The 23,490-nt window shown below is 61.1% G+C and overlaps 1 protein-coding gene across 1 annotated transcript; it reads left to right on the top strand.

The window, feature by feature from the left end:
• The first annotated feature begins 579 nt into the window (after positions 1-579).
• Positions 580-23,116, top strand: LOC138835341 (calsyntenin-3-like). The gene is made up of 18 exons (XM_070033929.1): positions 580-890; positions 3,692-3,814; positions 4,464-4,659; positions 5,481-5,689; positions 5,893-6,042; positions 6,228-6,413; positions 6,816-7,097; positions 8,962-9,074; positions 10,140-10,302; positions 10,675-10,722; positions 11,180-11,337; positions 11,460-11,608; positions 12,649-12,875; positions 13,584-13,754; positions 14,994-15,139; positions 15,549-15,684; positions 21,673-21,875; positions 22,235-23,116. Exons 1-18 carry the CDS (start codon positions 827-829, stop codon positions 22,370-22,372), a joined length of 2,862 nt encoding a protein of 953 aa, XP_069890030.1. The 5' UTR covers positions 580-826; the 3' UTR covers positions 22,373-23,116.
• Positions 23,117-23,490: the final 374 nt, after the last annotated feature.

A 23,490-nucleotide genomic window follows, 5' to 3' on the forward strand; every position in this document is an offset into this window, starting at 1 on the left:
GGTGGGGGCTGGGCCTGCCCCCCCAGCCCCAGATCCCTGTCCCCCTGCAAGTCCTGCTCATGTCCCCCCCCAGTCTGTCCCCCTGGGCTTCCCGGCCTGCAGTTCCCCTGCTCCCCCAAATTCACAGTGGGGGGAGGAGAGAGAGAGAGAGAGAGAGAGAGAGAGAGAGAGAGAGAGAGAGAGAGAGAGAGAGAGTGCTCCCTCCCTCCCTCCTTCCCTCCGTCCCTCCCTTCCTCCCTCCCCTCCCCTCCCTCCTTCCCTCCCCTCCCCTCCCTCCCCTCCCCTCCCTCCTTCCCTCCCCTCCCCTCCTTCCCTCCCTCCCTCCCTTCCTCCCTCCCCTCCCTCCCTCCCTCCCTCCCCTCCCCTCCCTCCCTCCCTCCCTCCTTCCCTCCCCTCCCCTCCCTCCCTCCCTCCCCTCCCTCCCCTCCCTCCCTCCCTCCCCTCCCCCAGCCCCCAGCTCCCGCCCCCCCTGCAGCACCTGGCGTCTCCGGCCTCCTGATTGGCCCGCCGCGCCGTCCGTCCGGCCTGGCTGCGCTGACGTCATTCTGCCGCAGCAGCCGCGGGGTGGGAGTGAGGGAGGCCGAGGGGAGCAGGCGGCCTCGGCCCGGCCGCCGTGGGGGGCTCTGGCTGGCTGCGCCCCATTTCCCCTGTCTGCAGAGCTGGGAGCGGGCGGCCGGGGTGTCAGGCCGGGGTGTCAGGCCGGGGTGTCAGGCCGGGGTGTCAGGCCGGGGTGTCAGGCCGGGGTGTCAGGCCGGGGTGTCAGGCCGGGGTCCCCTGTGTCCAGGCCGGGGTGTCAGCCCGGGGTCCCCCCCGGCCCCCCAGCGCCATGGCGCGCGGGCTGCTGGGCTGCGTGCTCTGCTCTCTGCTGCTGTGCAGCTCTGGGAACAAAGGTGAGCGTCTGGGCTGGGGGGGTCGGGCCGGGGCTGGGGGGGGGGACAGGGGGGATGGAGAGGCGGGGGGATGGGGGAGAGGCTGGGGTGTGTGACTTTGCCAAGGTGGTCTCCCCCCGTCAGATCCCCCCCAGTCCCCCCTCCTCTCCCTCCCCTGGTGTGGGGGGTCAGCCCTCCCCTCCCCCAGCCCCCTCCCACCCCCTCCCACCCCCACCCTGAGGCAGAGACGGCAGAGGTGCCCTTCAGGGCTGAGCACGGCTCCCAGGGGGGTGTCTCCCGCTGACACACGCACACACGCATGCAAACGCATGCACACGCATGCACACGCACGCACATGCATGCACACACGCACAGGCCCCGCGTGGCCTGCTCCTTCAGCTCGCGGGGGCGCTGCGGGTGTGGGCTTGGGATGCGGGGCACGTCGGGCGGTGCGTGTGCGCGTGTGTGTGCGCGTGTCGTGGGTTCTGTCTCTGGCAGATTAGTTGGGGTGAGGCTGTGGAGGGAGGGAGGGAGGGAGCGGCCCAGGGCTCAGGTGGGGGAGGGGGCCAGAGGCGTGGAAATGGGGTGCTGAATGAGGAGGGGGAGGAGGGGAGAGGGCAAAGGGAGGGACAGCGGGGAAGCCGGGCTGGGGAGCGGAGCGCAGGGCTGCAGTCCCGGCCGCCCGCGGGGGGGGGGGGGGTCCGAGCAGGTGGGGTGAAGCCGGCGGGGAGGAAGGGCCTGAACTCGCAGCACCCCCTCCCCCCGTGAGCCAGCAAAAAGCCACAGGCGCGGCGCGGCTCAGGGGTGGACGGCAGAGCCCAGGGGGAGAAAGCTCAGCCCCGAGTGCCAGCCCCGACCAGCGCTGATGGTGACGATGATGATGATGACGATGACGATGGTGATGATGGTGATGATGGTGGTGATGATGATGGTGATGATGATGGTGATGATGGTGGTGATGATGATGGTGATGATGATGATGATGGTGATGATGATGGTGATGATGATGATGGTGGTGATGATGATGGTGGTGATGATGATGATGATGATGATGATGATGATGATGGTGATGATGATGATGATGGTGAGGATGATGATGATGGTGATGGTGAGGATGATGATGATGATGATGATGGTGATGATGATGATGATGATGGTGATGATGATGATGATGGTGATGGTGATGGTGATGATGATGATGATGGTGATGGTGATGATGATGATGATGATGATGATGATGATGGTGATGATGATGATGATGATGATGATGATGATGATGATGATGATGGTGATGATGATGATGATGATGGTGAGGATGATGATGATGGTGATGGTGAGGATGATGATGATGATGATGATGGTGATGATGATGATGATGATGGTGATGATGATGATGATGGTGATGGTGATGGTGATGATGATGATGATGATGATGATGATGATGATGGTGATGATGATGATGATGGTGATGGTGATGGTGATGATGATGATGATGATGATGATGATGGTGATGATGATGATGATGGTGATGATGATGATGGTGATGATGGTGATGATGATGATGATGATGATGGTGATGATGATGATAATGGTGATGATGATGATGATGATGATAATGGTGATGATGATGATGGTGATGATGATGATGATGATGGTGATGATGGTGATGACGATGATGATGATGATGATGATGATGATGATGATGATGATGATGATGATGATGGTGATGATGGTGATGGTGATGCTCATGATGGTGATGATGATGATGACGATGATGATGATGATGGTGATGATGATGATGATGATGATGATGATGGAAAAATCAGGAAGGTGAGGAGTGGGGCAAAGAAGAGCCAGGGAACCGGGCACCGGTGGCTCCCACCTGTCATCCCAGCTACTCAGGAGGCTGAGATCTGAGGATCGAGGTTCAAAGCCAGCCCAGGCAGGGAAGTCCGTGAGACTCTGATCTCCAAGGAACCACCAGAAAACCGGAAGTTGTGCTGTGGCTCAAGGGGTAGAGCGCCAGCCTGGAGCTGAAGGGCTGAGGGACAGCGCCCAGGCCCAGAGTTCAAACCTCAGGACCGACACCTAAAAAAAAACTCAACGAGAACAAAAAACCAAACAGGCTCTGCAGGCCCTGTGGGGTCAGAAATACCCTGTGTCGAGGTGAGGGGGGGTGGGGTGGGGCGCTCACCCCTTACAGATGGGGCTCGGAGGGGCCCAGCACCCCAGTACCCCAACTCCGATGTCTGGGCTCCTCGTAGTCTCTCCTCCTCCCCTTCCCTGGCTCTCAGGCCGAGGCCGGGCCAGCAGAAGCCAACCAGGAGCTCAGGAAACTTCTAGATCTTTTTATTTAGTTAGTTATTTTTTGTGCCAGCTCTGAGATTTGAACTCAGGGCCTGGGCGCTGTCCTTGAGCTTCTTTGGCTCAAGGCGGGCACTCTACCACTTGAGCCATGGCACCACTTCCGGCTTTTTCCATGTATGTGGTGCTGAGGAATCGAACCCAGGGCTTCGTGCGTGCTAGGCGAGCGCTCTACCACTGAGCCACCTGCCCAGTGTGAAATTCTTGTTTTCTTTTGGTGCTAGTTGTGGGGCTTGAACTCACGCCCTGAGGCTGGTGCTCTACCCTCTGAGCCACAGCTAGATTTTGGCTCACAGACTTTCCTGCTTGGATTGACCTCAAATCTTAATCCTCAGCTCTCAGCCTCCCGAGGAGCTGGGATGGCGGGCGGGGGCCACCGGCGCCCAGCTGTTGTTGGGGCGCATTCGTTTCCCACAGCCCGTTCCTCAGTTTCTCTCCTGTCTCTGGGGTGGGTACAGCGAACAAACACAAGCCGTGGATCGAGGCGGAGTACCAAGGCATCGTCATGGAGAATGACAACACCGTCCTGCTGAACCCGCCTCTCTTTGCCCTGGACAAGGACGCTCCCTTGCGCTACGCGGGTAATTGGGGTTGGGGTCCCAAGTGGGTGTGAGGGTGGCGAGGGCAGGGGGAGGGAAGAGGAGGTCCTGGGAGTGGGAGCAATTGGGAACAGAAGGGGGACTGGGGGAGAAGGGGGTACTGAGCACTGGGCAGGCAAAGAGGTCAACACGTTTGATGTGGCCAGGCATGGTGCCTCACGCCTGTCATCCCAGCTACTCAGGAGGCTGAGATCTGAGGATCACGGTTCCAAGCCAGCCCTGGGCAAAAAAAGTCTGTGAGACTCTGATCTCCCATGAACCAGCGCCCAAAATAAAAGCTGGGAGTGGAGCTGTGGCTCAAATGGTAGAGCACCAGCCTTGATCAAAAAAAGAAAAAAAGGAAACCAACAACTACAACAACTCCTGGGCGCTGAGTTCAAGTCCCAGTATGCGCACAAAAAGGAAAAGAAGACACGTGACTCAGGCTCGGAGACTGCTGCTCGGGGGAGCTCTGGGTTCGAGTTCAGTGTCTCTGTCTGGCGACGCTTCTGGCCTGTTAGAGGAGATGGGAATGGGGGGGGTGTAAGCTGGCCCCTGGCCCTGCCCCCCACAGACGGGGAGGTGGAGGGCGGGAGGGGCTGCGTGGGGTGGGTAGGAGCTCCCTGTCCTCACCCCTGTCCCCCCTCTCCAGGCGAGATCTGTGGCTTCCGGCTGCACGGCGCCGGGGTCCCCTTTGAGGCCGTCATCCTGGACAAGGCCACGGGCGAAGGGCTCATCCGGGCCAAGGGCCCCGTGGACTGCGAGGCCCAGAAGGAGCACACGTTCACCATCCAGGCCTATGACTGCGGCGAGGGGCCCGACGGCACCAACAGCAAGAAGTCCCACAAGTGAGGGGGGGCGGTCCCCAGACTGTCTGTGTCAGTGCTGGGGCTTGAACTCAGGGCCTGGGCACCGTCCCTGAGCTTTTCCACTCAAGGCTAGCTCACTACCGTTTCTGGGCTCAAGGCTAGAGCTCTACCGCTTCTGGGCTCAAGGCTAGAGCTCTACCACTTCTGGGCTCAAGGCTAGAGCTCTACTGCTTTTGTGCTTGAGGCTAGCACTCTACCGCTTCTGGGCTCAAGGCTAGCTCTCTACCGCTTTTGTGCTCGAGGCAAGCGCTCTACCGCTTCTGGGCTCAAGGCTAGTAGCTACCACTTCTGGGCTCAAGTCTAGCTCTCTATCACTTCTAGGCTCAAGGCTAGCTCTCTACCGCTTCTAGGTTCAAGGCTAGTGCTACTGCTTCTGGGCCCAAGGCTAGCTTTCTACTGCTTTTGTGCTCAAGGCTAGCTCTCTACCACTTCTGGGCTCAAGTTTAGCTCGCTACCACTTCTAGGCTCAAGGCTAGCACTCTACCGCTTCTAGGCTCAAGGCTAGCTCTCTACCACTTGTAGGCTCAAGGCTAGTGCTCTACTGCTTCTGGGCCCAAGGCTAGCTCTCTACCGCTTTTGTGCTCAAGGCTAGCTCTCTACCACTTCTAGGCTCAAGGCTAGTGCTCTACCGCTCACCATCCATTCTGTCCTTGGGATCTCTTCCTCAGTGGGGCCCTCTCTCTGGTCCCTGCAGGGTGGGAATGGGCGGGTTCCAGGGCTATCTGTTCAATTGATCCTCCCTCCCTCCCTCCCTCCTTCCCTCCCTCCTCCTCCCTCCCTCCCTCCCTGGGCCTGCCCAGGGCCACAGTGCACGTACGAGTCAACGATGTGAATGAGTTCGCCCCGGTGTTCGTGGACCGGCTGTACCGGGCATCGGTGACGGAGGGGAAGCTGTATGACCGGATCTTGCGCGTGGAGGCTGTGGACGGCGACTGCTCCCCGCAGTACAGTCAGATCTGCTACTACGAGATCCTCACGCCCAACACCCCCTTCCTCATTGACAACGATGGTGAGCCGCCCCCCCTTCCTCCCCCTCCTGCCCAGAGGACGGGAGAGGCTCTGCGATCGGTCGGCCCTGCCTGGGCTGGCAGGGAACCGCGATCCTCCTATTTCAGCCTGCTGAGTGGCTGGGATTACAGGTGTGAGCCGCTGTGCTTGGCCCTCGGGACTCAACATCCTCACCTCTGCTCCTGTCTGTCTGGCGCTCCCTAGGAAACATCGAGAACACGGAGAAGCTGCAGTACAGTGGCGAGAAACTGTACAAGTTCACCGTGACGGCCTACGACTGCGGGAAGAAAAGGGCGGCCGACGACGCCGAGGTGGAGATTCAGGTGAAGCCCACCTGTAAGCCCAGCTGGCAAGGTGAGGAACCCCCCACTGCGCCCCCAAACCCCAGGGCTTCACGGGAGACCCTGAGGCTCACGGACTCTCCTGTTCCGGGCTGGCCTCCCACGGCGATCCTCCCGACCTCAGCCTCCTCGCTGGGATTACAGGCGTGCGCGGCTGGCCGCGGCTGACTTCTTTCCTCTCTTGTCCCCACTGTGCAGGCTGGAACAAGAGGATCGAGTACACCCCGGGGGCCGGGAGCTTGGCTTTGTTCCCGGGCATCCGCCTGGAGACCTGCGATGAGCCACTCTGGAACATCCAGGCCACCATCGAGCTGCAGACCAGCCACGTGGGCAAAGGCTGCGACCGAGACAACTACTCGGAGCGAGCGCTGAGGAAGCTGTGCGGTGCGTGAGCCTCCGTGTCCCCCGCGGCCTCACGCTCTCTCTTTTGCGGTCGTGGGACTTGAACTCAGGTCCTAGGCTCTGTCCCCGAGTTGTGTTTTTGTTGCTGGCGCTCTACCACTTGAGCCACTGCGCCACTTCCGGCCTTTTGCTTGTCCACTGGAGAGCGGAGCCTCCGGGACTTATTTTCTGCCCAGCTGGCCTCTGAACCGTGATCCTCCAGATCTCAGCCTCCTGAGCTGCTGGGATTATAGGCGTGCACTACGGTACCCAGACCTGGGAGGACACAGCCGTGCGCTACTGGTGCCCGGATCTTGGGTCTCCTGTGTGACCCCCGTTTTGTACAGGCATCCCCCCTCCCTGGGGCCGGTCAGCTGACCCTGCCTCCCCCCGTGTCCACCACAGGAGCAGCCACGGGGGAGGTGGACCTGCTACCCATGCCCGGCCCCAACGCCAACTGGACGGCCGGACTGTCCGTCCAATACAGCCAGGACAGCAGCCTGATCTACTGGTTCAACGGCACGCAGGCCGTGCAGGTGCCCGTGGGGAGCCCCGCCGGGCCGGGCTCTGCGCCCATCGACGGCCTCAGCGACCACTTCACCCTCTCCTTCTGGATGAAGCACGGGGTCGCACCCAGCAAGGGCAAGAAGGAAGAAGAGACCATCTTGTGCCACACGGTCCAGAACGGTGAGCCCCCCCAGCCCCAGCCCCCCCGGGGTCCCCGGCCCGCCCGGGAAGAGCGGCTGCAGGCCCCGGGAACGGCAGACATGCCCCGCCCGGCCGAGGCTGCAGGCGTGCGCTACCAGACCCGGCTACGGGTGGAGATGACGGCTTGGGAGCGTTGCCGCCCCGGCTGGGCCTTGGACTGCAAACCTCCCGTCTCTTACCTCCCGGGGAGCTGGGATTGCAGACTTGAGTCCCACGCCTGGCCTGAGTCTCGAACTCAGGACCTGGGCGCTGTCCCTGAGCTTTGTTGCTCTAGGCTGGCGCTCTACCACTTGAGCCACAGCGCCATTTCTGGCTTTTTGCTGGTTCCTTGGAGATCAGAGTCCCGTGGATGTTCTGGCCCGGGCTGGCTTTGAACCGCGATCCTCAGATCTCAGCCTCCTGCGTGGCTGGGATGGCAGGCGTGCGCCCCAGCGCCCGGCGCGGTGTTAATTCTTGTTGTCCGTGGATCCCGCACCCACCGGGCCCCCCACCCCACTGCCCCGGACGCCATCGGGGGGCTGCCCTCCGCCTGGAGCGGCCCCCGGCTTGGCAACGCGAACCCCGCAGAGGGCCCCGGCCTGCACCGGACCTGGCCTTTCTAGATGGTTCTCTAACCCCGGGAAGAGGGCTGTCAGCCACGGTGCTGGAATTAGTAACGGACCCGACAGGCCTGGGCGGGAGCCGCTGCCAGCACCACGTGAACCCCCAAACCTGCCAGACACAGACAGACAGACAGACACACACACACAGACAGACACAGACACAGACAGACAGAGACAGACAGACACACACAGACACACACAGACACAGACACACACACACAGACAGACACACACAGACAGACACACACAGACACACACAGACACACACAGACACACACACACAGACAGACACACACAGACACAGACACACACAGACAGACAGAGACAGACAGAGACAGTCAGACACAGACACACACAGACACACACAGACACATACAGACAGACAGACACACACAGACACACACAGACACACACAGACAGACAGACACAGACAAAGACAGACAGACAAAGACAGAGACAGACAGATAGACAGACACACACAGACAAAGACAGAGACAGACAGACACACAGACAGAGAGACACAAAGACAGACAGACACAAAGACAGACAGACACAGACAGACACAGACAGACAAAGACAGACAGACACAGACAGATAGACACAGACGGACACAGACAGACACACAGACAGAGAGACACAAAGACAGAGACAGACACAAGCAGACAGACAGACAGACACAGACAAAGACAGAGCCAGACACACAGACACAGACACAGCCAGACACAGAGACAGACAGATAGAGACAGAGAAGACAGACACAGACAGACAGAGACAGATACACAGAGACAGACACAGACACAGAGACAGACACAGACAGACACAGACAGACAGGGCTGGGCACTGTGGCTCCCGCCCGTCATCCCGGCTACTCAGGAGGCTGAGATCTGAGGATCGAGGTTCAAGGCCAGCCTGGGCAGGAAAGTCTGTGAGACTCTGATCTCCCATGAACCACCAGAAAACCAGAAGTGGCGCTGTGGTTCAAGTGGTAGAGCGCCAGCCTTGAGCTGAAGAGCTGAGGGACAGTGCCCAGGCCCTGAGTTCAAGACCCACGACCGACAAAACAAAATAAAAGACAGAGACAGACGCACAGACGCACGTGCAGGCGGCCCGTGGGTCCCCACGGCGTGAGGAGTGTGGGGACAGCGTGCCCAAGATCCCACTGTGGCTTTGAACCTGCTCTGGCCCTGGGCCTTGCACTTGACCCCTGACCTCTGACCCCTGACCCCATGCTGTCTCCTCAGAGGACGGCTTCTCTCACTACTCGCTGACCGTCCACGGCTGCAGAATCGCCTTCCTTTACTGGCCCCTGCTCGACAGCGCCCGCCCGGTCAAGTTCCTGTGGAAGTTGGAGCAGGTGAGGCTAGTGCTCGCTGCTTGGTGCTCGATTCCTGGTACTTGGTGCTCGGTGCCTGGTGCTTGCTGCTTGGTACTTGGTGTCTGGTGCTTGGGGCCCAGTGCTTGGTGCTCAGTGCCTGGTGCCCAGTGCTTGCTACTCAGTACTTGGTGTTTAGTGCCTGGCACCCAGTGCTTGGTGTTCAGTGCTTAGTACTGAGTGCTTGGTGTTTAGTGCCTGGTACCCAGTGCTTGGTATTCAGTACCTGGCGCCCAATGATTGGTGTTTAGTGTTTAGTACTCAAGTGCCTTGTGCCCAGTGCTTGGTGCTTAGTGCCTGGTACCCAGTGCTTGGTGCTCAGTGCCTGGTGCCCAATGCCTGGGGCTTGGTGCTCAGTGCTTAGTGTCTGGTGCCCATTGCTTGATGCTCAGTGCCTGGTGCCCAGTGCTTAGTGCTTAGTGCTTGGTGCTCAGTTCCAGATGTCCAGTGCTTGGAGCTTGGGGCTCCGAGTTCAGTGCCTGGTGCCTAGTGTTTGGTGCTTGATGCTCAGTGCCTGATGCCCAGTGCTCAGTGCTTAGTGCTTGGTGCTCAGTTCCAGGTGCCCAGGGCTTGGAGTTCCATGTTCAGTGCCTGGTGCCTAGTGCTTGGTGCTCAGTGCTTGGTGACTGGCTTGCAGGAGGGTGGGGTTTCTGGAAGGCATTTTGGGGGTTCAGCCCCCGGCCGTCCACGCCACATCCTCTGGGCTCTCTTGTGTTCTCGGCACCTTGGGGCGGAAGGAAAGGTCACCTCTTTTCTTGTGGAGCTGCTGGGGTTTGAACTCGGGGCCTCGGCTGGTGCTCTACCTCTGGAACTCGCCTGCAGCCCTGCTTTGGGCTGGCTTCGACCCTTGACCCTCTGACCTCAGCCCCGGGTCGGCTGGGACGGCAGGCGTGAGCGCCGGCGCTGGTCCGAGCATGTTCCTCCTCGAGCTGAGCAGGCTGGGAACAGAGGCTCTTCCAGCCTGACTTTCCTTCCCCGGGAGCGGCGGGCGCGCGGGCCCGGTCTCCGGAGGGGCGATCACGGTGTGGGGGCCCCCTGCACCCCCAGGTCTGCGATGATGGATGGCATCACTACGCCCTGAACCTGGAGTTCCCCACCGTCACCCTGTACACCGACGGCATCTCCTTCGACCCCGCGCTCATCCACGACAATGGCCTGATCCACCCGCCGCGGAGGGACCCGGCGCTCATGATCGGGGCCTGCTGGACCGGTGGGGCCCTCGCCCTGGGAGAAGACGACCCGGGGGTGGTTCGGGTGGCGAGGGGAGGAGCCATGGCAGCCTTTCTGTGCAGCTGAGGTCTCTGGCAGAGTCTCACGGCCTTTCCTGCCCGGGCTGGCCTTGAACCGCGATCCTCAGATCTCAGCCTCCCGAGTAGCCGGGATGACAGGCGTGAGCTACTGCACCCCGGCTCATCTTCCATTGTTTAAACAACCCAACAGGTTGAGACTCAGCGAAGAGGCTGTACGTCTTCCAGGGGCCTGAGAAGGTTCTAGAAAATGGGGAGGGGAGGGACTGTGTGTATTTGTCCATCTTGTCCCCGTGGTCCTGAGCTCCCAACTGTTTTATTTTCTGGGGTCGCAGAGGAGAACAAGAAGGAGAAAGGAGACAACGCCACAGAGCCCGCCCCAGGTATGGCGGGGGTGGGAAGGGGAGGTCGGGGTTCACTCCTCCGGGAAGGTGTGGACCCCTCGCTCCCGGACCCCCCCCTCGTCCCCCCGAAATCCTCCCCAGCTCCCCTTCACTGACGTACCCACGCCGGGCCGGGCCGCCTGCGGTTGGATCCTCGGGGGCAACAATTATGTTCTAATAGTCATGTCTTTATTATGGGGGAGAGGGTCTCGAACTCAGGGCCCGGGGGCTGACGCGGAGGGTTGTTTTCGGGGTGTGCTCGAGGCTGGCGCTCTGGTTTCCTCGGAGTCTCTGTGGTGTCTCTCTGGTGTTTTTTCCCCCCTTTGGAATTCTGCCTGTGCGGCTGGGATTACAGGCGTGCGCACGCCACCCGGCCGTCCCGGCCCACACCCGTCCCTCCCCGCCCTGTCTCCCCCCCCATTCCCCCCCACCCACCACCCCTGTGTTCCTGCCCTAGGAGACCCCTTGCCGGCCCACCACTATTTCCACGGTTACCTGGCGGGGTTCAGTGTGCGGGCCGGCCACCTGGAGAACCGGGCGGTCATCCAGTGTCTGTATGCATGCCGGGAGGGGCTGGATTATAGAGATTTCGAGAACCTGGGAAAAGGCATGAAGGTATTGGACCCTCCCTCCCTCCCTCCCTCCCCCCGGCCCTCCTCTTCCCAGCATGCCCCTGGACCCCCCCTCCCCCCCACACCCACCTTTCTCTGCGACCCCATCTCTGGTCTGTGTCCCAGGTCCACGTGAACCCCTCGCAGTCCCTGCTCACCCTGGAAGGCGACGACGTGGAGACCTTCAACCACGCCCTGCAGCACGTGGACTACATGAACACCTTGCGCTTCGCCACGCCTGGCGTCAGGCCGCTGCGTCTGACCACCGCGGTCAAGTGAGTCCCACGGCCCAGCCCCGGGGCTGGACCCTCCGGCCCCGGCGCCTGTCCACCCAGAGATCTAGCCCTACGCCCCCTCTCTCTGTGTCCCCAACGAGGACCCAGAGAAGGCCATGTGTCATAGCGATGTTGGCCGAGCACCGGTGCGCATGCCTATAATCCCAGCGACTCAGGAGGCTGAGATCGGAGGATCGGGGTTCGAGGCCAGCCCGGGCAGGAAAGTCCGGGAGACTCTGATCTCCCAGGAACCCCCAGAAAAACCACAAGGGGCGCCGTGGCTCACGGGGTAGAGCGCCCGCCTGGAGCACAGACAAACTCAGAGCGCTCACCCAGTCTAATCCGAGGCCCGCTGCTTGCTGGAGGTCTGAGGACCCGGCCGCTGGGTCGATGCTGTCCCCTGTGGGCAGCCCGCGCCATTACAGGCTCCGTGGACTCTGCCTCAACTTCTCCAAAGCATCCAGCTTTGGAGGGTGACTTCCAGGGGAGCCCGCACCCCACCACGCACCAGGCAGCACTCAGAGCCGCGTCTCCACGCCCTTCAGAGAGGGCTCGGCCTCTGCTTTCAGCCTGGACTGTCGTCCTCCTATCGGCTTACCTGGCGTAGCTCGGCTTACAGGTGTGTCCCGCCAAGCCCGGCTCACTTGTTGAGATGGCGGTGTCTCCACGGCCCAGGCTGGCCTCCAAACCTCAATCTTCCGGGTTGATCTCCAGCTCCAAAGTCGCTGGGATTATGAGGTGAAGAAAGGGCACCCTCTTTGCTCCACGTTTGGGGTTACCACATAGTTGTGACCCCTTAATACTTTCCTGAAGGTCCTGAGATTATAGAGGTGTGTGTGTGTGTGTGTGTGTGTGTGTGTATCCTGGGACTTGAACTCAGGGCCTTGAGCTTTGGTGCTCAAGGCTGGCGCTCTACCACTTGAACCACAGCACCACTGCTGGTTTTCTGGTGGTTCGTGGGAGATCAGAGTCTCATGGACTTTCCTGCCCAGGCTGGCTTTGAACCGGCGATCCTGGCCTCCTCTCCCCCCCCCCCCCAGGTGCTTCAGCGAGGAGTCGTGTGTGTCCATCCCGGAGGTGGAGGGCTACGTGGTGGTGCTCCAGCCCGATGCCCCCCAGATCCTGCTGAGTGGGACCTCCCACTTTGCCCGGCCGGCTGCGGACTTTGAGGAGCCCGACGGGGTCCCCCTGTTCCCCGATCTCCAGATCACTTGCTCCATTTCACACCAGGTGGAGGCCAAAGGAGACGAAAGCTGGCAGGGCACAGGTAAGCCCGGGTCGCTCCCGGAACGGACGCGGGCTGGGTTGGTGTCCTCCCGGGGTGGAGCCAGTGGGGCGTCGGGGCTCACGTCTGGAACCCCCTCAATACTAGGGAGGCCGGGATCCGAGGACTGGGATTCGAGGCCGGGCCGAGTCAGTAGCTCACTCCCGTCATCTGAGCTGTAGGGACGAACAAACAGGAGGATCACGGTCCAAGTCAGCCTTGGGCACAAGGGGAGACTCTACTTTGGAACTAACCCAGGCCAAAAGGGGCTGGAGGCGTGGCTCACGTGGTAGAGTGCCTAGCCCAGAACGTTCCGAAGCCCTGAGTCTAATACCCAGTACTGATATAAACAAAAGGAATCAATCAAGCAAAGGACAAAAGAGAGGCTGGGGAAGCCAGGGGTCTGATGTCCAGGGACCCACCCCACCCCCAAAGAAACGCCGGGCGCCGTGGCTCACGCCTGTAATCCTAGCTACCCAGGAGGCCGAGATCTGAGGGTGGCGGTTCAAAGCCAGCCCGGGCAGGCCAGCCCAAAGCATGTAGCCAGCCTGAAGCCGGGCGTGGGGCTGTGGCTCAGATGGTAGAGCGCCAGCCAGGAGCAAACAAAGCTAAGGGACAGCGCCCAGGTCCTGAGTTCAAGTCCCAGGACTGGCGATTGCACGCATGCGCACACACGCCGGCCTCGGCCCCTCCCCGCCCCTCCCCGCGCAGTGACGGACACGCGCATGTCGGATGAGATCGTGCACAACCTGGACGGCTGCGAGATCTCGCTGGTGGGGGACGACCTGGACCCCGAGCGGGAGAGCCTGCTGCTGGACACGGCGAGCGCGCAGCAGCGAGGCCTGGAGCTCACCAACACGTCCGCCTACCTCACCCTCGCGGGTCAGTGGGGCCCGGAGCCCGAGAGCGCGCGTGTGTGTGTGTGTGTGTGTCCATGCGGGTGGGCGTGGCTAAGGAGCGATGGGCGTGGCCAAGGAGCGGTGGGCGTGGCTAAGGAGCGGTGGGCGTGGCTAAGGAGCGGCGGGCGTGGCTAAGCAAATAATGGAAATGGCTGAAAAAAGATATGGGAATGAGTCAGTGGTGGGCGTGGCTAAGGAGCGGTGGGCGTGGCTAAGGAACGGTGGGCGTGGCTAAGCAAATAATGGAAATGGCTGAAAAAAGATATGGGTGAATGAATCAGTGGTGGGCGTGGCTAAAGGGACAGTGGGCGTGGCTAAAGGAATATAACCATGGCTATAGTAGTGGGAGTAGCCAAAGTAATAGTGGGCGTGGCCAATGGAGCAGTGGGAGTGGCTAAAGGAATATAACCATGGCTATAATAGTGGGAGTGACCAAAGTAATAGTGGGCGTGGCTAAAGGGACAGTGGGCGCGGCTAAAGGAAGATGAGCATGGCTCTAGGGGGGGTGGCCAACTAGTGGGCGTGGCCAATGGAGCTGTGGGCGTGGCTAAAGAAATATAAGCATGGCTATGGTAGTGGGAGTGGTCAACATAAAGGGCGTGGCTAGGGAACAGTGGGCGTGGCCAGAGGAATATAAGCGTGCCTATAGGCGCAGTGGGCGGAGCTAGTGGGGTTGTGGGCGTGGCCAGGCACCGCCTGCTGGTCTCTGCAGGTCCCCCAGAGCCGAGGTTGAGATGTAGTGTAGTGTGTGGTGTCTGCGCTGGGCCCCTGTACCCCCACTTCCTCTCTGCTTCTCCCTTCCTTTCCCCATGTCCTTCAGCCTTTCCATTCCTACCCAGCAGCCACAGCGCCTCGGGGTGGGAGGCTGGGGGGCTTTGCTCCCGGGGGGCCCGGGTCTGCAGGGGCTGGGGTGCATCTGCTCCCGGGGGGCCCGGGTTTGCAGGGGCTGGGGTGCATCTGCTCCCGGGGGGCCCAGGTCTGCAGGGGCTGGGGTGCATCTGCTCCCGGGGGGCCCGGGTTTGCAGGGGCTGGGGTGCATCTGCTCCCGGGAGGCCCGGGTCTGCAGGGGCTGGGGTGCATCTGCTCCCGGGGGGCCCGGGTTTGCAGGGGCTGGGGTGCATCTGCTCCCGGGGGGCCCAGGTCTGCAGGGGCTGGGGGGCTTTGCTCCCGGGAGGCCCGGGCTTTGGGGACCCCCCGGCCTGAGCTGCCCCCCCCCCCGCAGGGGTGGAGAGCATCACGGTGTACGAGGAGATCCTGAGGCAGGCCCGGTACCGGCTGCAGCGCGGGGCCGCCCTGTACGCCCGCAAGTTCCGCCTCTCCTGCTCCGAGATGAACGGCCGCTACTCCAGCAACGAGTTCCTGGTGGAGGTACGGGCCGCCCTCCTCCCCTGGGGGCGCCGGGGGCCCCCAGCCACGGGGGGGGGTGACCGGGGAGGAAGGAGATGGAGGACCATGGTTAAGGGACGGGCACCGTAGCGCCCGCCTGTCATCCCATCTACTCAGGAGGCTGAGAGCTGAGGATCGAGGTTCAAAGCCAGCCCAGGCAGGAAAGTCCGTGAGACTCTGATCTCCCATGAGCCACCAGAAAACCAGACGTGACGCTGTGGCTCAAGGGGTAGAGCGCCAGGCTTGAGCACAAGAGCTCAGGGACAGCGCAAGGCCCCGAGTTCAAGTCCCGGTGTGGGCACAGACGCCATCCACACCCCAGCGGGGAGCTGTAGCGGGGCGGGGCCCGGGAGGAGAAGCAGGGGTGCCCACGGAGCCCCCCTCTGCCCAGGTGAACGTCCTGCACAGCATGAACCGCGTCGCTCACCCCAGCCACGTGCTCAGCTCCCAGCAGTTCCTGCACCGGGGCCACCAGCCGCCCCCCGAGATGGCGGGACACAGCCTGGCCAGCGCCCACCGCAACTCCAGTACGTACGCCGCCTGCGACGCGCGAGGGGCGGCCAGGGGCGGAATGGCCACGGGGCGTGGCCAACGGAGCAGTGGGCGTGGCTAAAGGAATCGTCACTACTGTGGTGGGAGTGGCTAACGTATCGGTGGGCGAGGCTACAGGAGCAGTGGGCGTGGCCAACGGAATACGAGCCTGACTCTAATAGTGGGCGTGGCCAAATGAGCAGTGGGCGTGGCCAAATGAGCAGTGGGCGTGGCTAGCGGAATATGAGCATGGCTACAGTGGTGGAAGTGGCCAGAGTAATGGTGGGCGTGGCTAAAGGAATATGGTGGCTGCAGTAGTGGGCGTGGCTAAAGAGTAGTGGGAGTGGCTAATGGAATACAAGCACGGCTATAAGAGTGAGTAGCCAGATAGTGGGCGTGGCTAAAGGAACAATGGGCGTGATCACCGTAGTGGGCGTGGCTAGAGGAATATGAGCATGGCCGCAGTGGTGGGAGCAGCCAGAGTAATGGTGGGCGTGGCTAAATGAATATGGCTACGGTAGTGGGAGGGGCCAGAGATGGTGGGCGTGGCTAAAGGAACACAGTGACTGCAGTAGTGGGCGTGGCTAAAGAGCAGTAGGCGTGGCTAATGGAATACAAGCATGGCTATAATAGCAGCCAAATAGTGGGCGTGGCTAAAGGACCGGTGGGCGTGACCACTGTGGTGGGCGTGGCTAGAGGAATATGAGCCTGGCTCCAGGGAAGTCTATCCTCTGGGGCCACTAACTTCCTTGGGAAGAAGGTCCATCATTGGGGGCGTTCTGGGCCCGGGCTGGAGGCGTGGCTCAGGCGGTAGACGGCTTCCCAGGCACGCGGGAGGTGCTGAGTTCAAATCCAGGTACTGCCAAAGCAATCATGGACGGCGTGTTGCCAAGAGACTTACACCTCAGAAGGCTTGCAGGTGTCTTTGTTATTCCTGTCCGTCCCTCCCTCCTTTCTCCCCAAACTGAAAGTGAGCTCCACACCCCTAGAGTTACTATAAAGAACCTGCCAAGCCGGGCCACGGTGGCTCCCACCTGTCATCCCAGCTACTCCGGACACAGATCTTAGGATCCCGGTTCAAAGCCAGCCTGGGCAGGAAACTCCATGAGACTCTGATCTCCCATGAACCACCAGACAACCGGAAGTGGCGCTGTGGCTCAAGTGGTAGAGCCCTAGCTTTGAGCTGAAGAGCCGAGGGACAGTGCCCAGGCCCAGAGTTCAAGCCCCATGACCGACAAAACAAAACAAAATGAATGGGGCCCGCAGGTAGCTCAGGCCTGTAATCCCACCCAGCTACACAGGAGGCTGAAATCCAGAGGATCACAGTTCATGGTCAGCATGGATAGAAAATTTCATGAGACTCCCATCTCCAAAATAACCAGCAAACATGGGGGCGGGGAGGAAGAGGAGCCGGGCACTGGTGCACCTGTATGAGCCTGTCATCCCTGCTACTCAGGAGGCTGAGATCTGAGGATCCCGGTTCAAAGCCAGCCTGGGCAGGAAAGTTGGTGAGACTCTTTATGTCCAAGGAACCACCAAAAAGGCCGAAAGTGGAGGTGTGGCTCAAGTTTTTGTGCTCCAAGCTGATGCTCGGGCTCTGAGTTCAAGCCCCACTACTGGCATTAAAAAAAAATTGCTTTCAATGCCAATTTCTGAAGCACACTTGATTTCTGTCAGTCTGGGATGCACCTTCCTTTTGACCAATTTGGTGTGAAGAGAACTCCTATGCTACCTCAGTCAGACTCAGCTCTATTTTAAGTTCTTTTTTTTTTTTTTTTGTCGGTCGTGGGGCTTGAACTCTGGGCCTGGGCGCTGTCCCTCAGCTCTTCAGCTCAAGGCGGGCGCTCTACCACTTGAGCTACAGCGCCACTTCCGGTTTTCTGGTGGTTTATTGGAGATAGGAGTCTCACGGTCTCTCCTGCCCGGGCTGGCTTTGAACCGCGATCCTCAGATCTCAGCCTCCTGAGTAGCTAGGATTACAGGCGTGAGCCACCAGCGCCTGGCTTCTATTTTAAGTTCTTAAACAGGAAATTCACCCTCCAGCACCATTCCTGAATTAAGTCAGCCTCAGGGGTTCATGACTGCTGTGTGTGACAGAGTTCACGGTCACCCTGACATTAACATTCAGCCGGGCAGTTGAGTGCATGCCTGTAATCCCGGCTACTCAGGAGGCCGAGACTTAGAGGATCCCAGTGTGAAGGTCAGCCGAGGCAGAGAAGTCTATGAGCAAGCAAGACAGGCCCTGAGTTCAAGCCCCAGAACCAGTGCCAGAAAACAAAAGAGGGCTGGGAAGGTGGCTCAGTGGTAGAGCGCTCACTAAGCATGCATGAAGCCCTGGGTTCGATTCCTCAGTACCACAGACACAGAAAAACCCGAAGTGGTGCTGTGGCTCAGTATGTCTATTTTGGCTTTTTTTTTTCCTGGTCCTGGGACTTGAACTCGGGGCCTGGGCGCTGTCCCTGAGCATTTTGTACTCAAGGCTGGTGCTCTACCTCTTGAACCACAGGTGCCACTTCTGGCTTTTTGTGGGTTCATGGGTGGGTAACAGTTCACAGACTTTCCTGCCCTGGGCTGGCTTTGACTCTCCATCCTCAGATCTCCACCTCCCGAGAGGCTGGGATTACAGGCGTGAGCTACCTGCACTGTGGACAGTAGGTGGACAGATAGTTCTGTCTTGTTCTAGCTGGTTCCCTGAGCAGATGCGGGCAGGTTCATCTTCACCCGGAGCCCAGCCTGGTTGGGGAGCCTGTCCGTCCAGTCCCGATGGGGCTCTGTAGGGAAAGGGTCAGGTCAGCACAGAACCCACTTGGCTGAGCACCACGGGGCAGCCTCAGGCATGCGTGGAGAGCAGGCCTGCCCACACAGGCCTGGCCCGAGTGTCTGATCGCTCAGGGAGAGGGTGGCGGTGCGTGTGTGTGTGTGTGTGCTGCTGGCTGGAGGGGGCGCGGGGGGTCCCCAGCGGGGTGTGGGGGGGAAGGCGCCACGCGGGCCGTGTCTGCGTGCTGGGCTCTGTGACTGGGGCGTGTGTGGCGGATGCGGGCTCACTAGGCCTGGGCCGGAACGGAGTGTGTGCGTGACGGAGCTGGCCTCGAACCGCGATCCTCGGGCCGCAGCCTCCTGAGCACCCCTGGCGCTGGGCTCCCCGGGCTTCGGCTTTTTGCTCATTCTGGTGCTGGACCTCCTGAGCCACAGCGCCTGCCTGGCTTTTCGCTGGGTCTCGGGGTCCGGGATCGGCCGGGGTTCCCGGCGCGCGCGTCTGCCCAGCATGTGGCTGGGGCCGGGCCGGGCCGGGGTCGTGGGGGTGCGGCGGGCGGGGGTCCCCCTGCTCGGCCTGCTGGCGCTGCTGCCGCGCGCGCTGGGCGCGGGGCTGCGCGGGGCCGGGGCGCGGGCCCGCGCGCGCGGGGTCTCGCTCCTGCTGCGGGCGTCGGCCCGCGCGGCGCAGCTGGCGGGCCTGGGGCCGGCGCTGCTGGCCGGGCTGTGCGCGGCGCTGCTGGAGAGCCTGCGGCGCCGCCGCTGGCCCTGGCTGTGGGAGCCGGCGGCGCGCGGCCTGGTGCGCGCGGGCGTGCGCGCGGGGGCGGGGCTGGCCGGCGCGCGGGGCGTGGCGGCGCTGGCGCAGGTGTGCGCGCACGCGCTGCTGCTCGGCGCCTCGGCGTGCGCGCACGTGTGCCTGGCCGCCGTCAGCACGCGCGTGCGCGTGCGCGTGCACGCGCCCGTCCGCCTGGCGCTGCCCGCCGGCGCGCAGCGGGCCCGGAGGCCGGCGCGGCGCGGCGTCCGCGGGGACGCGCGGCCGGAGCCCGGGCCGCGCGCGGACGGCTCGAGGACGGACGCGGCGGCGGCGGCGGCGGCGGCCCCGAGGCCCCGCTCCGGTGAGTAGCGCCGCGGCCTCCCCGCCAGGCCTCCGCGCGCATTTCTTCGCCGGAGCCGGGCGACGCTTCTCTGTCCGTCCGTCTGTCTGTCCGTCCGTCCGTCTGTCTGCCCGTCCGTCTGTCCGTCCGTCTGTCCGTCCATCTGTCTGTTTGTCTCCGTCTGTCTGTCCATCTGTCTGTCCGTCCGTCTGTCCATCTGTCTGTCCATCTGTCTGTCCGTCCGTCTGTCCATCTGTCTGTCCGTCCGTCTGTCCATCTGTCTGTCCATCTGTCTGTCCGTCTGTCCATCTGTCCGTCTGTCTGTCTGTCTGTCTGTCCATCTGTCCGTCTGTCTGTCCGTCTGTGTCCATCTGTCTGTCTATCCGTCTGTTTGTCTGTCTGTGTGTCTGTCCGTCTGCCTGTCTGTCTGTGTGTCTGTCTGTGTGTCCATCTGTCCGTCTGTGTCCATCCGCCTGTGTGTCCGTCCGTCTGTCCGTCCATCTGTCTGTCTGTCTATCCTTCTGTGTGTCCATCTGTCTGTCCATCCATCCGTCTGTGTGTCCATCTGTCTGTCCGTCTGTGTCCATCTGTCTGTCTGTCTGTCTCTATCCTGTCTGTCCACCTGTCTCTGTCTACCTGCTCTGTCTGCGCTGTGTCCACCTGTCTGTCTACCTGCTCTGACTGTCTCTGTCCACCTGTCTCTGTCTGTCTGTCTGTCTGTCTGTCTGTCTCTATTCGATCTGTCCACCTCTCAGTCTACCTGGTCTGTCTGGTCTATTTATCTGTGTCCACCTGCACTCTCTGTCTCTATCCTGTCTATCCACCTGCTCTGTCTGTCTGTCTGTCTATCCTGTCTGTCCACCTGTCTCTGTCTCCCTGCTCTGTCTGCTCTATTTATCTGTCTCTCTGTGTCCATCTGCACCGTCTATCTCTATCCTGTCTGTCGCCTGCTCTGTCTGTCTGTCTGTTTCTATCCTGTCTGTCCACCTGCTCTATCTGTCTGCCTGTCTGTCTCTGTCCACCTGCACTGTCTGTCTCTATTCTGTCTGCTTGCCTGCTCTATTTGTCAATCTGTCTGCCTGCTCTATTTGTCTGTCTGTCTCTATCCACCTGGTTCTGTCTGTCCACCTGCACTGCCTGTCTGTCTGCCAGCCTGATTTACCTATCTGTCTGTCTGTCTCTCTGTCTGTCTTTCCACCTGCTCTGTCTCTCTATCCTGTCTGCCTGCTCTACCTAGCTGTCTTTCTATCCTGTCTGTCTGCCTGCCCTATCTGTCTGTCTGTCTGTCATCTGTCTCTGCCTACCTGTTTGTCTGCCTGCCTGCTCTCTCATCCATCTAGCTGTCTGTCTGTCTGTCTGCTCTCTCTCCCTTTCTCTCTCTTTCTCTCATCTATCTACCTGCCTGCCTGCTATTTCTTCTCTCTTCCTCTCTCTCTGTGTCTCTGTCTGTCTCTCTGTCTCTGTCTGTCTCTGTCTCTGTCTGTCTGTCTGTCTGGCTGGCTGGCTGGCTAGTTCTGGGGCTTGAACTCAGGGCCTGGGTGCTGTCCTTGAGCTTTTTGACTCAAGCCTGGTGCTCTACCACTTGAGCCGCAGCGCCACTTCTAGCTCTTTGGTTGGCTCATTGGAGATCAGAATTTCACAGACTCTCCTGCGTGGGCCGGCTTCGCGCGCGCATCAATCCTCGCTCAGACCTCAGCTTCCTGAGCAGCTGGGATTATAGGCGTGGGCTACTGTGCCTGTATCTATCCCAAACTTGAACTCAGGGCCTGGGCTCTGTCCCCTAGCTTCTTCACTCCAGGCTGGTGCTCTACGCGTGCGCTGCACTCTGCGTTTGGCTTCTTGGGGTGAGGCACTGGAGATGAGCGGCTCAGGCGCTGGCCTCCACCTGCGATCCTCGGCCCTTAGCCTCCTGCGTGGCTGGGACGGCCGTTGGGAGCCGCTGGGCCTGGTTCAGGTCAGGCCTGCCCCTTCCGTGTCCCTTCGCTCTTCCCTCACACCGGGGCTCCCCGGTGGGTTCTATGTCTTTCTCCGCCAGCGTGGCACGTAGTCTCCTCTGGGCCACCGTGGACATGGAAGCCGGCGGGCCTCCTCCCGCGGGGAGGGGGAGCCCGCGTTGCCTGACCCCCTCTTCCCCCGCAGTGGTCCCCAGCGCCGCCACCCTCATCATCGTGGTGTGCGTGAGCTTCCTGCTGCTCATGGTCATCCTGGGCCTGCTTCGAATCCACTCCCTCCACTGCCGAGTTTCGGGGGCCAGCGGCCCCCCGGGGGCCTCCAGCGACCCCAAGGACCCCGATCTCTTCTGGGACGACTCTGCCCTCACCATCATCGTCAACCCCATGGAGGTGAGGGGTAGGGGGGGACCGGGTCCCCTGGGCGCCACGCCTGCCATCCCAGCCCCCCTGGGAGGCCGGGAGCTGAGGACTGACATTTGAGGCCGGTCCCTATGGGAAAGAACAGGAAACTCGGAGGTCCAAGGCACCAGCAAAAAGCCGGAAGTGGCGGCCTGGCTCAAGTGGTAGAGCGCCAGCCTTGAGCACGAAAGCTCAGGCACAGACCGCGCCCGGGGCCCTGAGTTCAAGTCTCAGGACTGAGCTCTCCCAAGAGGTCTTGGCAGAAATCTGGGCAGCAGAGAGGCCGGGTGGGGGGGGACTGGGAAGCTTCTGGCAAGCACCCCATCTCTCTCTTTCTCTGCCCCCTGCAGTCCTACCAGAACCCCCAGGCGGGCGCGGCGGGGGGCCCGGCGGGCCAGGAGGAGGATGACAGCAGTGACTCGGAGGCCGCCGACTCCCCCGCGGGGGACGAGCGGCGCATCATCGAGACGCCTCCCCATCGCTACTGAAGCCACTGAGCCCGAGAGGGGACACCGGCCGCCCCCCCAGAGCCCCACCCCAGAGAGGGCCAGAGAGCAAGCCAGAGCGAGCGAGTGAGCGAGCGAGAGCGAGAGCGAGAGGTCTCCACAGCTGTCCATCACGCTCTTGATCATTGGGGGTCACCCCTTCCCCACGCCCCCTCCCCTCCTTGGGCCCATGGGGGGGAGGGGACACGTTGCCCTCTGGCGCCCCCCCGCTGGCCACCCCCCAAGGCTGCTGGAGGCCTTCCACCTGTCAATCCATCGCTGTCTTAACTGCCAGCCAGGCTGGGGCAGAGCCGGGATTAAGGAAGTGCGTGACTCTACTCTCCCCTTCTCTACTCCCCCTCACCCCTTGGTCTCGAGTTCCACTTCACTTCATGCTGGAAGTATATCCTGTTATCTTCCCTTTGTTGTCCTGGGGGGGACCCCCCCCCGCACCCCCTTCCTCCACGACCAGCTGCTTCTGTGTGGGTGGTGGCGACGGCTCTAGTTTATCATATATAATGTATATTTTTTCAATGTCATCGTGAATGTAGCCCCTGTGTAACTGTGAACAGCTCATGGCCTGGCGTGCGTGTGTATGCGTGTGTGTGTATACGTGGGCGTGCGTGCGTGTGCGTGGGCGACCCTGTCATGTCCTGGGTGAGGGTCAGGGGTCGGGTGTGGACAGGGAGGACACACACCCTTGAGTTTTCAAATAAAACAACCAGAAAATTAACCAAAAAAAAAAAAGCCCCAGGCCTACTTCTTCCTGGGGGTCGGGGGTGGACACAGAGGATTGGGTTTTAGGGACACGGGGGCCCCTGAGCTGGGCTGAGGTATGGGCTGGGGGACGGTTGGTTGACTGTGGAGACCTGGGCAGGTGAATCTCCAGGATACCAGGAAATTGGAAGTTAAGGGGGAAAGGGCTGGGCAGGTGGCTCAGTGGTAGAGCGCTTGCCTTGCAGGCATGAGGCTCTGGGTTCGAGTCCTCAGCACCACATAAGCAGAAAAAAAGCCAGAAGTGGTGCTGAGGCTCAAGTGGTAGAGCACTAGCCTTGAGCTGAAGAGCTCAGAGACAGTGCCCAGGCCCAGAGTTCAAGTCCCACCACCGATAAAAAGATAAA

The sequence above is a fragment of the Dipodomys merriami genome, unplaced genomic scaffold, assembly GCF_024711535.1.
Source record: "Dipodomys merriami isolate MVZ:Mamm:240054 unplaced genomic scaffold, mDipMer1.0.p SCAF_233, whole genome shotgun sequence".
NCBI lineage: Eukaryota > Metazoa > Chordata > Mammalia > Rodentia > Heteromyidae > Dipodomys > Dipodomys merriami.

Excerpts from the sequence above, each read along its gene's own strand:
- LOC138835341 (XM_070033929.1), top strand. The coding sequence starts at position 827 with ATGGCGCGCGGGCTGCTGGGCTGCGTGCTCTGCTCTCTGCTGCTGTGC. Across the intron at positions 891-3,691 it reads GTGCAGCTCTGGGAACAAAG|CGAACAAACACAAGCCGTGG; the intron begins GTGAGCGTCTGG and ends GGGTGGGTACAG. Across the intron at positions 6,043-6,227 it reads CTGTAAGCCCAGCTGGCAAG|GCTGGAACAAGAGGATCGAG; the intron begins GTGAGGAACCCC and ends CCCACTGTGCAG.